Source organism: Gracilinanus agilis, chromosome 2 (genome assembly GCF_016433145.1).
Source record: "Gracilinanus agilis isolate LMUSP501 chromosome 2, AgileGrace, whole genome shotgun sequence".
Lineage (NCBI taxonomy): Eukaryota > Metazoa > Chordata > Mammalia > Didelphimorphia > Didelphidae > Gracilinanus > Gracilinanus agilis.
In genome coordinates, this window is record NC_058131.1 from 699,840,450 (window position 1) to 699,853,065 (window position 12,616).

At 39.6% G+C, this 12,616-nt stretch overlaps 1 protein-coding gene and 1 non-coding gene across 3 annotated transcripts in view; both read right to left on the reverse strand.

The window, feature by feature from the left end:
* Nucleotides 1-12,616, reverse strand: part of CCAR1 (cell division cycle and apoptosis regulator 1) — a 49,713-nt gene that overhangs the window by 14,647 nt on the left and 22,450 nt on the right. For both annotated transcript variants that reach the window (XM_044659196.1, XM_044659195.1), the window contains 9 exons: nt 12,184-12,298; nt 11,906-12,098; nt 9,565-9,694; nt 9,275-9,436; nt 4,634-4,859; nt 3,956-4,069; nt 3,322-3,488; nt 2,372-2,582; nt 1,459-1,542 (listed from right to left, as the gene is read on the reverse strand). In XM_044659196.1, coding sequence (XP_044515131.1) covers nt 1,459-1,542; nt 2,372-2,582; nt 3,322-3,488; nt 3,956-4,069; nt 4,634-4,859; nt 9,275-9,436; nt 9,565-9,694; nt 11,906-12,098; nt 12,184-12,298 — 1,402 coding nt within the window. The remainder of the gene's footprint in view (nt 1-1,458; nt 1,543-2,371; nt 2,583-3,321; nt 3,489-3,955; nt 4,070-4,633; nt 4,860-9,274; nt 9,437-9,564; nt 9,695-11,905; nt 12,099-12,183; nt 12,299-12,616) is intronic.
* On the reverse strand, nt 3,618-3,683 carry LOC123238521. The gene has a single exon (XR_006505681.1). It is a non-coding gene; the product is annotated as a small nucleolar RNA SNORD98 (small nucleolar RNA).

Genomic DNA, 12,616 nt, shown 5'->3' on the forward strand with positions numbered 1-12,616 from the left:
AAAATTAGAGAAAACATGCCAGCTAACTAAAGATTTTCAAGATTCACTCCTTTTGGTATCGGTTCATTATCATATATGAGCCTGTGTTTCAGTGTTCTTTGCTTGGAAAGAAGGTAGAAAATTTTATGTTTAGGATCCAAAAGTAAGAAAATTCAAGGGCAATTTACTTGATGGTAGGAGTTATTTTTTTTTCCAGCACCAAAGGTTCTCTTAAATAAAGTAGAATTATTGAAGTCAAATTCAGATATAATGGTATGTAACCTTTTCCCTTCTATTCTTCTGCATAAAATCTCATCTTTCTCAAGTTCATCATAAGTAGAATAAGGGCAATGGATTATGTGATCTAGGGTTCCTTTAAGCTCTAAAATGAAATTATTTGTTTCAAATTTTATTTCGATTTTAATATACCCCTCAAAAAATCCAAAGAAATCATAGAGATCCTATTATCAAAATTTGGTTTTGCTCCATCACATACCATTATTAAGGGTCTTCACAAAGGTCTCAACCACAAAAAAGGCAAAACTGCCTAGAACGTAGCTATTCGGCCATGCATTAATCCAAGTACTGAAGATGATAGTTGGTACTCATTTTCCCCTTTGTTCAGGTATAGCACCTGGTCCTTTGGGCAGCTTGTTTCCACAGCTCTAGTGACAGTGCCTGGTATACTAAGTTTTGAACTGGGTTGAAGCAAGAGGGGTGATGAAAGCTGGTAAACGGCAAACGAGAGAGGTGCCAAACAGAGCTGCTGGAGTCCCAGACTTTCTATAAGATAGGCCAGCTCTTCCTCTCACTGAGGTTTCCTGATCCTTGGGCCTAACTTTAACATCTAGTTTCCTTTGAAATTTAAGACTATCTTGAAGCTGTATTTATCATTTTGGGAAAAGGAGATGTCCTTTAAAGATGAGTTCAGTCCCATAATACAAGCTCACTAGTGATAAGAGTAGATAGATCTCAAGCCTAGGAATAACATATTTTTTGAAAGGGACAAGGAGATTTAGAAAGATAAACAAAAGCCTAACCTTAAACTTGGTCATCACTTTGTTATATATATATATATATATATATATATATATATATATATATAGTGTGTGTGTGTGAGCAACAGCCGCACAATCAGCTTTTGTTTAATTTGTGTACCAAAGTACATCTCCAAGTCGTCTGTCTCTTTCTTTAAATAGATGATATATTATTATGCTTTAACTTAGCACTGTAGTTATTTGCATTCCTGCCTTACCTCTCTTAGATCCTAAGATTTCAGGGCAACTTTTTTCTTACTTATCTTTGTGTTTCTCCAAGTACCTAATTCTTTGCCCACAGAAAATGCACTTAATGGTTATTAAATAGCATCGTGTAGTAAAGGGCCTTTCTTCCATCCAGAAATGATTCTATTGGTAAATTCCCCCAAGACTCCCAGGGTGTCATGATCCAAGCTAAGCAACACCCACATCAGAAGGTTACCTTCATCGTCTTTGGATCGAGTTTAGACCAATGGGTGGGTGTGGAGATTTCTTTCGCCTCACCATCATCCTTCTCTTCTTCATCCTGACATACAAAATTAAGAGCATAATTATTATTCTGAAGCTTTCAAAGGATATTATTTTATTCTTAAAATTCTGTTGCTGATCTGTGCAAGGTCACAAGTGTTTCAGATTGTCTTCTCCTAAAGTTATTGTTTAGGCAAGTCCACGTACATACATTCTACCACTTTAACTGATCACAAAGACACTCATCAGCCAATCAAAGCCAGATCTGTGAAACACAAAAGGGTGATAAATTACAACACAAAGGATATCAGGGATGCACAGACACTGATGGTCTCCACTAACCACACAGTGTGTGATCTTGCCCCAATTTTCAAGCCACCCAGAGTTAATCTTGATTTAGTCAGACCTTTAAAATGTACCAAAGACGTTGCCACATAGCCTGAAATTTCAAAGCTCTCAGACTTGTGGTTGTCCAATTTCAAATATCCATGATTAGAACTGATGACCGTGAAAAAGAAAATTTTTTATAATTTTAGAAAATGGCAAAATGTTTAAAATGGCTTAATACTGAATCTCGCTCAACAACTGGTCCCAGATTCCAGCAACTAGACCTATGATGAAAACAAAGCTTTGTGCAATTTAAGCACAATTTACTGTCCTCTGTGGTCTCAGCATTCATTAAGTTAGCATAATTGACGAATTGGTTTTGATTTTGGTTTTTAAAGAGAACGAACGTACAACTACTCTGCTGAAAGCTGGATTGCCAGTCGCTGTTACCAGTTATGTTCCTCCGTGTGTGTTTATCGTGTAGCATGTGATGTGCATTTGTGCCTGTGTTCCTGTGCCTGTGAGAAGCGGAAATAGAAAAAGGGATTAGCGTTCAGTGCCTGTTCTCCATCAGCCTCCTTGCGTTCACCCTGTAGCTTCTCGGCCAGCTGCTGCTTGTATCCTCGGGAGAGGGTTTCCCACTCTGAGCGGGTGGGAAGGCAATGCCAAACATCCGGGAAAAATAAAACCACTGTCTCCACATGAGCTGGAACCGTACGCCCCTTGTGGGTCTCCTCAGGGCGATGATAGCGAATCTCTGCAAAACGGTACCTGTTGCAAGGGAAGAAGCATGTTGGAAAAAAAATTCTAAAATACACTTTAAAGACCCTAGTTCACTTGTAGCACATCAAGTAAAGAATTTTTGCTGCCAGAACCTCAGGCTGGTCTAAAGAAAAAAACATTACAGAAGCCATAGTTGCTCTCTGGTGCGCTTGTCCAGCTCGGCTCCCTTGGGCGGAGCGTGCTCACGGGCAGTGGCGCGGCCCCGGGCCTGCGCGCTCGATTAGTCACCCACACTCCAGGGCACCCTCGGAGAAGGCGCACGAATCGAGTGCGGAAAGTGAGAGCTTTTCCAAATTAGGTAGGATCGATAGTACAAGACGCACAAGACCAATGAGCCTCAAGAGAAAATATGGCTGGGCAGTGAGTCAGCAACTACAGCATTTACTTTATGACAAAAGAATCATAACGAAAGAAGTTCTCTCTTGTCGGTCTTCTCCAGCTACGCATGAAATGAAAAACATTTCCAACACACATTCCCTGCAGAAGTACAGCGTCACAAAGCACAGTTCAGGTGGAGATTCATTGGATTAGTCCTTACAGCACAGTTCTGAACACTTTTGGCACCAAACAAGTTTTTGCTCAAAATGAGCCTTTCCTTTGAGTAGTTTACCTTCATCACCAAAGCTTGCTGAATGAGGTGGGGAAAAAAGGCTGGTTGACAGACATCTACATAAGCTATTAGCACATTTCTAGTCATGCCAGTCATACGGAGAAGATTGGTACTTACCATTGAGTGCACACACTTAAATCAATGCCTGTCAGAGCCTTACAACAACGAATAGCAGTCTTTATCAACACAGAGGGGTCTTTCTCTGGGTCTGGTCCATCCAGTGAAGGAGACCAGTGGCCTCCAATAGCCATGGCCTCATCCTTGCCTTTCATGCCCACTAAAAACTAAGTCAAAGACAGAGAACGGATTAAATGTTAAGTTGCTGGTGCTCCGAATGTCAGCTGATGCAAGTGCCTGAAAAGGAAACGTGCACAACCCCTTCACTATCCCTGGTGAGCCTACTGGCCAAGGAAGAGCTCAGTCCATCATGTTCCACACTGTATTTCAGCAATGGAATAGGATTTTACTCATCACAACTCATCCTTGCAAAAACTTTCCTTAGATCAGATTAATTCTCAATGGCGAGCTCAAGGCAGAACTTTAATGATGTGAAGATAGACTCCATTCCATGACACTGTTAACATGGGCCTACATTTGGCACGCAACACCTTCACGTGCCACAGACAACATGATACCAACTAGGCTACATTAACTCTGTAATTACCCAAAATTAAAACCTGTTTTCCCTGTTCCATATGGGAGACTTTAATGAAAGAAAAGCTAACCCCCTGTCAACGGAGAGCCATTTTACCTTAACGAGTCTAGCGGGATGCTGGAATCCATCTCGTAGTTCTTGTGGATCTTCAGCAAGAGCACATGACTTGTGATATAAGTCTTCCATACTAGGGCTAGCCATCAGCATTACCTATTACATAGTCAAATAATTCAATCCTGTCAAAATAGTCTAAAGTGGTAAGGAAGAAAATGAAAGTGGCAAAACTACATACAACACCCACAACTTTTAGATAATGCAAATTATTATCTGAACTTCAATATACAAAGGCCCCCCCAGAACATGATGCTACAGCAGTGACAGGGAATCATAAATACCTTATCGATTTCCTCTTTTTTTGAGGGATGCTATTAATAGTTTTTTGCAAATATTACAAAGCCATGTGCAGTAAGCAGTGTCCCAACTGCTCCCCCTGAAGACTACTGGCCAGGAGGTGGGCGCCCGCAAGTCTCATTTCTGGGCCCCTGAAGGCAGAGACCCAGCAGCGCCCTTCTCTCTTCTAGGCGCATCATGATGTCATAACTGATACCATTTCCTTCCTCTTCTGATTCCTCCAAACCACGTAAGGGAGGGACAAGCAATTGCCTCCCAGTTGGAGAGTAGGAGGACAAAGGGCAAAGAGAGACTACTCAAAAACCATCATGTCTCTTCCTTTCTGATTCAAATAACAGTCCAAGTCCCTGCTGGAATACAAACCTTGGCACTATACAAGTGATCGGCATCAGGCGGGTCAAGAATAGCCACATTTTTCTCCAAAGGATCTACCTCTCTGTGCATGACATAGAAATTACAGTAGTTTCCCAGTTGGAATGGTCTTGACAAAGGGAAAGCATCGACCCACATAAACTGAGCATCAAAAAAGTCACTAGGGATGTACAGATTTTGATACCGACGTCTTAGTTCCATCATGTCACAACTAGGGCTGCAAAACAGAAACAAATGATGAATAAAGTAATAAGTTTAGTATGGACACGGCAGAAAGTCACACAGTTATAGGCATCTATGGGTTTATATGAATATCTACATAGTAACAGAATGGAATCATGCTTTTAAGTTTATTAATAGTTATATCTTCTAAGAGGGAAAAAAGAGGTTTCTAGGAAGGAGAGAAATTGGATATACTGACAAAAGAAATGCTGTAAAAAATTTTTACAAATTTTAAAGTTACACTTACTGATCAAGTGCCCGTTTTACTGGTCTCCCAGCAATCTCTCTACTGCCTTCTTTGCATGGCAGACTACAGTGGGAGTGGGGGTGGGGGAACTCCTTTTGAAACCAAAGCAATTAACTAAGGTCCTTCTACAAAGTTTGAGATACATTCTTAAATTGGGGCTCTGAATTGGTCTGGGAAACAAGCTGTTTTATGTACTGCAATCTGAAATGAGATGAACAGGGCAAATAAGAAAAATGCCCAGTTCCTGAGCTCCTTGATCAGATTATTACATAGCCAAATTCAGTCTTCAGGCTGCAGTAATTCTCAAAAAATTAATACCCATTCATATTCAAATAATTAAGTATAGCAACCCATTCCAAAGTAAAATATTCATGCCATAGCTCTCTAAACAACTTGAAGTTACAGAATGAATATATATTATGATACTAAGGAGAAGTATATAGTTTATTAATTTACCAAATTTATCTTCAAAGTAAGCTATATTTGGAAAAACTGCAAAGGATGAGCAAGTATTGGTGGAGCTGCCTGCCCCCTGTAGCAGCAAAGGTAAGTGCCCACATTGGCATCAAGAACTCAGGAAAATCAAGAACTGTACTGGGAAATATTTTGACCAAATTTGATTTTTAGAAAGCAGTAGGAAAAAAAGAAGGTATGTGCTTTCGGTAGTAATAAGGAATCTGGCATTAAGCTCAAGGGGCTATCACAGAATGGCAAAAACAAGTATAAAGGAAAAAATGCATTTTATGGTAAAGAAAAAAATGTAGAACTAAGGGCAAGAGTTATGTGAAGAAATCAATATTCTAGGATGAGATCATCTATTTAAAGCCTAGGAAGCCTTTTGTTTTCACATCAATCACTGACAAGTAAAAGCCCTACCACTGGTAAACCTGATCTTGCAACAAAGATGAATTTAACCAAATCAACCAAACCCAGAGCTACTTGAGCTGCGCTCGGAGCTCCCACCTTCCTACCATGAAGAGGCAGGTAAACTTCATTCTCCATTCATCATGAAGCTCAGAGTTCACTGATCAATAACCAACCATGCTTGCAGAAAGCTCAGGATGCCTATCTCCTGACAGAGGAGGGATGGATGCAAGTAAGAGTGCAGAGTAACAAATGCATGTTTTTGTCATCATGGTTTATTTTCCTCTTTTTCGGGGGGGGGGGGGGGGTCGCGGCACAGTGGCAGGGAGTGTGTAGTATGCAAAAAGGAAGGAAGTGGAGTTTTGTAAATGGGAAAAAATTTAATTTAAAAAACCATCAGAATCCAGATGCTTTTTAGTGTTGATATCATTTATCTTATCATCACTGGGTACACTGTTCTCCTGGTTCTGCTTAGCTCATTACATCATCTCACACAAATCTCATATATTGCTTTGAATTCCTCATATTTAGTTTCTTACAAAATACACTAAGTAAATGTTTGTCAATTGACATTTTATATGCCACAAGTTGTTTTGCCATTTAAGGGATGCATACCCACTTTATTTTATTTTTTGCTATCACAAAAAGTGCTTCTATAAATATCTGAGACTATCTGGGGCTGGTAGGTAGGAGTGTTAACTATTACACAATGGTAAGAATTACATAAATCGGTCTGAGAAAAACAGTAACTCTGTTATGATTATTACTTCCTAAAGGAGCAACAGGTAATGATTTAGAAGTCAGTGGCAAAAGCTGGGTGACTAGTCAATTTAGTAAGAGTTCACTCTGTGACAGGCAGTAGTGAATTCACATTCTAATGGTGTAGACAACAAATAATTATGTCTATACAAGTTGTTTTTTTAAAAAAAAAAAAGTGTGTGTGTGTGTGTGTGTGTGTGTGTGTGTGTGTGTGTGTGTGTGTGTNAAAAAAAAAATGTGTGTGTGTGTGTGTGTGTGTGTGTGTGTGTGTGTGTGTGTGTGTAAAGAAGGAGGCACAATGAAAGAGACACAGACAGACAGAGGGAATGGAACAGCTGGGGATGGGGAAAGGAATATCACAGAGAAGGCATGGCAGCCAAGGTGCCTGGGAAAAGCTTCTTGCAGAAAAAGGCAAGATGGAGAAGCTGGGTCTGGAAGGTAGCCGGGGAGGTCAGAAGGCAGGAGAGAAGGGAAATGAGTGGTGTGTGTGATGATGAACAGCAACAGCAAGGAGAGTGAGAAAGGCATAAAGTATAAGAAGCCTGGAAAGGTAGAAAGAGACAAGGCTGTAAGAGTTTGAAACCCCAAACCAAGTTTCTATTTGATCCTGGACACTACGGGGATGGAGCCACCGAGGAGTTGGAAGGCAGTGACAAGGTGAATGGAGGCTGGGTCAGAGTGGGAAGAGATCTGAGTCAGGGAAGCTTGAATGATGGTGGTGGCTATGTGGGTGGAGAGCGGAGAAACTAAAGTTGGGGCAGACTTAGCTACACGGGGTGAGTGTGAGTGGGGAGTGGATGAAGCCTAGCATCCAAGCTGAGGGGGAAGGGGGATAGGTTCTGTTTAGGACACACTGGGGAGTCTACAGCAGTTTGAGATGCTCCAAAAAGGCAACTGGTGATGTAAGAGAAGTTATTTCTGAGAATCATCTGCCTGGAGTGATATAGAAAGGATTCACATTCAGATACAAGGTAGACCAGATGGTCCCCAAGGTCTTTCTTATTTTAAATTCTGTCATGAGGGGGAAAAAAAATCACAAGTCTCTCTACCAACAAAATATCTTGAAGAATTCTGTCCTCATCACAAATAACATCTACAGTTTGGTCCAAAGTAAAAGGAAATGTATAAAGGTACTTCCTATTTCCGTCTGTCCTTTCCCTAAAAACAGGACCTCACTGTAAACTTCAATTCAGCCTCATTTATAGTGTAGAGCACAAATGACACATGCAGACCCCCCCCCCCAAGTTTGGGACATTTTCTTGGGTGCTTTTACACCTTTGTGTATCATATTCTAGGAATTCACATTCAAGGAAATACTTAGGAGATGCTGTCCCTCTCCAAGGAGAAACGAATGGGACTAGAAAGCTCATAAGTTTTGTCCTTTTGCCTTTCAACTTGTCCCAACCACTTCCTCTATTTTGGGAACAGATGAGGAAAAACACCAGCGTAAAGAGGAGGGGGGAATTCTCGGAGTATTTCAGCACTGGTCAAGAGTTCTGATATGCAGCCCATAGATAGATATATAGTGTGGCTCTAAACAAAGAGACCACAACAGAGCAAATGACAACCTGAGACCAAGTGCAAGGGAAGACGACTGACCACAAAATCATTACACTGGCTAATTTGTAAGACATCTTTTCCCAGGGCATAAATTCCTGAGGTGGAATGAGGTAACTGAATTAAGAGAAAAATCAGAAAGAAAGTCCTCCTACATGCAAGGTTTTTTACTTAACTTCTGTTCTTTTAATATTGTGCTGATTCCGGTAAGCTTCACTTCCTGGAACCACTAAGAGTGATAGAATCCATAAATGAACTTTCCAAGTAGCTGAAATGGACCTTCTATTTAAACTTCAAGACTTTTAACTGAATTATTTTTGGTGAAAAAAGCTTTCAAATGTACTCCATGCTTCCTTACACAGACACCTGGCATATTCTGAATGACTACCTTAAGGTCACTGGGCCTCCAACCAGACCTTTGAAGGCCTTCTGCTCTGGCTTACCACAGCCCTCCCTGGACCCTTCTTCAGAGAGCTTTTATAGCTTCCACTATAACTTCTCATAACAACTGTTTGGATGAGGTCAAATACAGGGACTCCCCAATAAGCTCTTTAACCCAGAGCCTCTCTCTTTGTGGTAGCCCCTTTTCTGTAAGACTCCTGCACACTGGACTTAGGGATGGACTGGGCCCTGTCCTGCTCTTCATCAAAATGCCACTAACAACACAGGATTTTGTTTTTTACCTGCTCTAACTTTAAGAGATAGTCCCATCAATCAGGAAAACCAACTTCACTGTTTTCTGAATCAAACAGTACATTATTCATTATTATATTTAGAGGATAACATATGTAAAAAGTAACAGGGTTATTACCTCAGACCAATATCAGCCCTTCAATAATTTATAATAGCACTAAACTCTAGAAAACCAAATTAAATTTAAAAGCAATCTTAGCATGCAAAATTCTGGCAAATTAGGAGAGCTAGGGACTGTTATAATAGAGACTTTGAATAATTCAATTTTGAAAAGACCAATCAGGACCTACCAATCTAGTGAAAACTTTGAAAACTGAACTGTGTAACGAGGAACAACACGCCGTGGTCTTCGAGGTGATCGCTCTCTCTCTCTTCGGGGAGATCTCTCCCTGGAACGTTTCCTCTGAGGTGATCTTTCCCGAGATCTACGTCTTTCTCGCTCCCTTTCACGACTTAAAAGGAAAGTTTAATAACAATTATTTTTATTTTTAGCTTAAGAGAGCATATCTTTAAAGAAAAACATTTGGACAGGTCCAACAAACAACCAAGAGGCCTTGCCACACTTCCTGAAACACCATACCTTCTGTCATCTTTTCTGTTAGGAACTGGGTCCCCTCTGTCATTTCTCCCTGAAAATCTGGATGGTGGATCTAACCTTCGTGCTGGTTGTGGCTGTGAAACTATACGGACAGGGGGCTGTAACAAACCAGCTTAAAGAGATACAGACATACTTTAGAATTTAATTTAAAAAATTACAAAACCATCACCTAAGCTCACTTTTATATATAGTTGCCTACATATATACAGAATAAGTATGAATTGCGACATGGGTAAAAAGAAAGGAATCATCAGAATAATTTAAGTGTTATCAAACACGAAATACTTTCTTGGTGACATTCTTCATAGGTTGGTGAAGAACAAGATACCTTAAAAATAGTCATTAAGACTATTTCAAGCAAAACCATACCCTATTCAAACAAGAAATGTTTTTGTTACAATGCAGACATAACTCAAACTGTGGATATAGGAAATATAAACTTTCACCAATCAACTAAATAAAATCACAAAAGCAAAGACTTCATATTCATAGGCTAGAGGGATTTCAAATTTGTCTTCTCTTTTCTAATCACCAACATAGGTCAAATAAATACCAGGCAAAATTTATTGGCCTTGAAATGTTTGTACTATCTATTTAGGGCTAAAAAAAGTATTCAAATTATTAAAAAAAAAAAAAAAAAGACGAATGGATCTAACATCTCAAAACCCAATTATGAGATGGTTTAAAATCAGTAGTTTTCAACCATAGTGGAACCATAAGGAGGATCAAGAGTATCAGAACTTTGCAATCTCAAGATATGAAGTGATGAACATAGAAAAATAGGAATTCAGATAGGGTCGAGCAAAAAGCATTCAGTTTTATCCTTGGTGATTCAAGATAGATGGGAAATTTGCCAGTCTTGATTAGAAACATGTTTTTTAATTACAGTCTATGAAAAATATAACAAATTATAGACTGAGGATATGTCTACTGTTAACTTGGAATTCTGCATTTCCAGTGTGTAGGTTGTAGTGAAACAAAACTTATAAAGAGTTCTGAAAAGTTAAGTCTATGCCAATCTTGCAAGAACATTCATATGCCAAACTGCTAGGATCATAGCAAGTCAGAGGGAGTATGTGTGGAGACAGTGTAGTTGGGGGAGTGGGGGGGAGAGGGTGGTGTCCAATTTTTATGTATGTTAATTCCTTTATCATCAAAGCTACCTAAAAATATGTGCACAGGGAGCCTCAGTCTACCCTCAAATATGAATGGCCCAAGGGCTCAATTATCTGGGTGAGAGACATCTCAGTCTCTCCCTTCCAGAGCACCTCTACCTCCCACCAGAAGTTGTCCCCTCCTTATTTAAGCAGGAGCACATTTTCTTCTTGTCCAAGGGAAAGCAGACTGTCTTCTACAGATTAGGACTGAACTACTGACTGAATTTGGGAATCATTTCTTCATTAAAACAATAAGAAAAACAAACTATAATTCAGTTATATTATGGGTTAAGATGTTTATCTAGGGACCAACCGGGAAACATCATCATAAACTATTGTTTCTATGAATGGGAAAATGTATTGCAAGTTTCAAACAATCATCTTTAAAAGTGAAATTTTGGAGTACTTCAAACAGAAAAATTTCAGAAGATGGGAAAAAACTGCCCAAAGCTTTGGGAAATTTAAGTAATAACATTCATACTGCAATTTAAGGGGTAATTAATTAAATACAACTCAAAGTCCAATGACCAGCCTAGGACTAATTCGGAAGCTGGAATGATATAAAAAATGAGGTACATTCAATCTTACTGCTTCAACACTGTCCATTAAACGTCAAGTCACAGAAAGAGTAGTCAAGATTTTTCTTTCAAAGGTAAATTACAAACACAACTACATACCTTAAATCACACTCATAGAGCAGTTGGATACAATTTCATTAAGATCAGCATAAACCAGTAGGCAAACACTTAAATAAGGAAATGTCATTTCATGAATCCATTAGGAAAGGCAAATCAGTGTAACTCCTGGTCTGTACTACCAAATCATTTCTGATGATGAAGTAGTGACTTTGAAGGATTACTGACGAGCAGAAAACATTTAAGGAAAAAAGACTCTATTTTCCCTCTAGGCTCAACTCTTAGTTTTAACAGGAACCTGAAAGTTTCCTGCCCTTTTGCAATGAGCTGCACATTTCTGGTGTTGGATCTTTAAATAACATATTAGTTCTTAGGAACATATACCATGTGAAATCATTTTAAAGAATTTTCTTAATACTGTTTCTGAAGCTGAAAGATAATAAAGATTGTCTGCCTTACCAATAAAAACAAAACAAAATAAATGTGTTAGTTTGAAAACTCCCCCCAAAGGACACATCTTTAACATGATACCTTTCTGTTGTGGCTGCTGTAATAAAGGCTGGGGCTGAGTCTGAAGCAAAGGTGTAATGGATGCTGCTGAAATCTGGGCTTGCAACAGTGATTGGGGTTGAGGCTGTGCCTGAACACCAAACGCTGTCTGCTGGGTGAGTGGCTGGAGCACAGCCGGAGGTGTCTTCAGTAAAGGCTGAGTTTGAGACTGATTCTAGAAGAAAAAAAAGAAACCCTTAGGAGCTGGAAGATGTCGGGTAGAAGTGCAATTACCCTTTGCAGTACACACAGTAACATACCTGATTTGGCAGGGTCTGAATTCTCTGTGCATTCCATTTGAAAGGCATGCTGGGGTTGTAGGTGGCTTCCACCAATACTCTGTCGCCTACCTGGGGAGTTTTCCCTTTGACAGCACTGCAAACAGAAAGCAAGCTGAGATCTACAACTAGAAAGCCATTCCCCCAAAGTAGGTCTAAGTGCTTAAAACCAGGCTGTTATTCTGATTTAGTCCTGGACTAGGATAGGGTGCTCCTAATGAGGAAAGGTCCACCTTCAATGCCAGTGGTGCAAGCTCTGCATTTCTGAATTCTAGACTGATATTTAAAGGATGCAAAAGACTACTTAAGCTTAATGTAGAAGGTGGTATAATCCCATAAGGAATAGAAATAGAAATATCTTTGACTACCAACTCTTACAATAATCCTTATCCTATCTCTTCTAAGATAGCCTTTT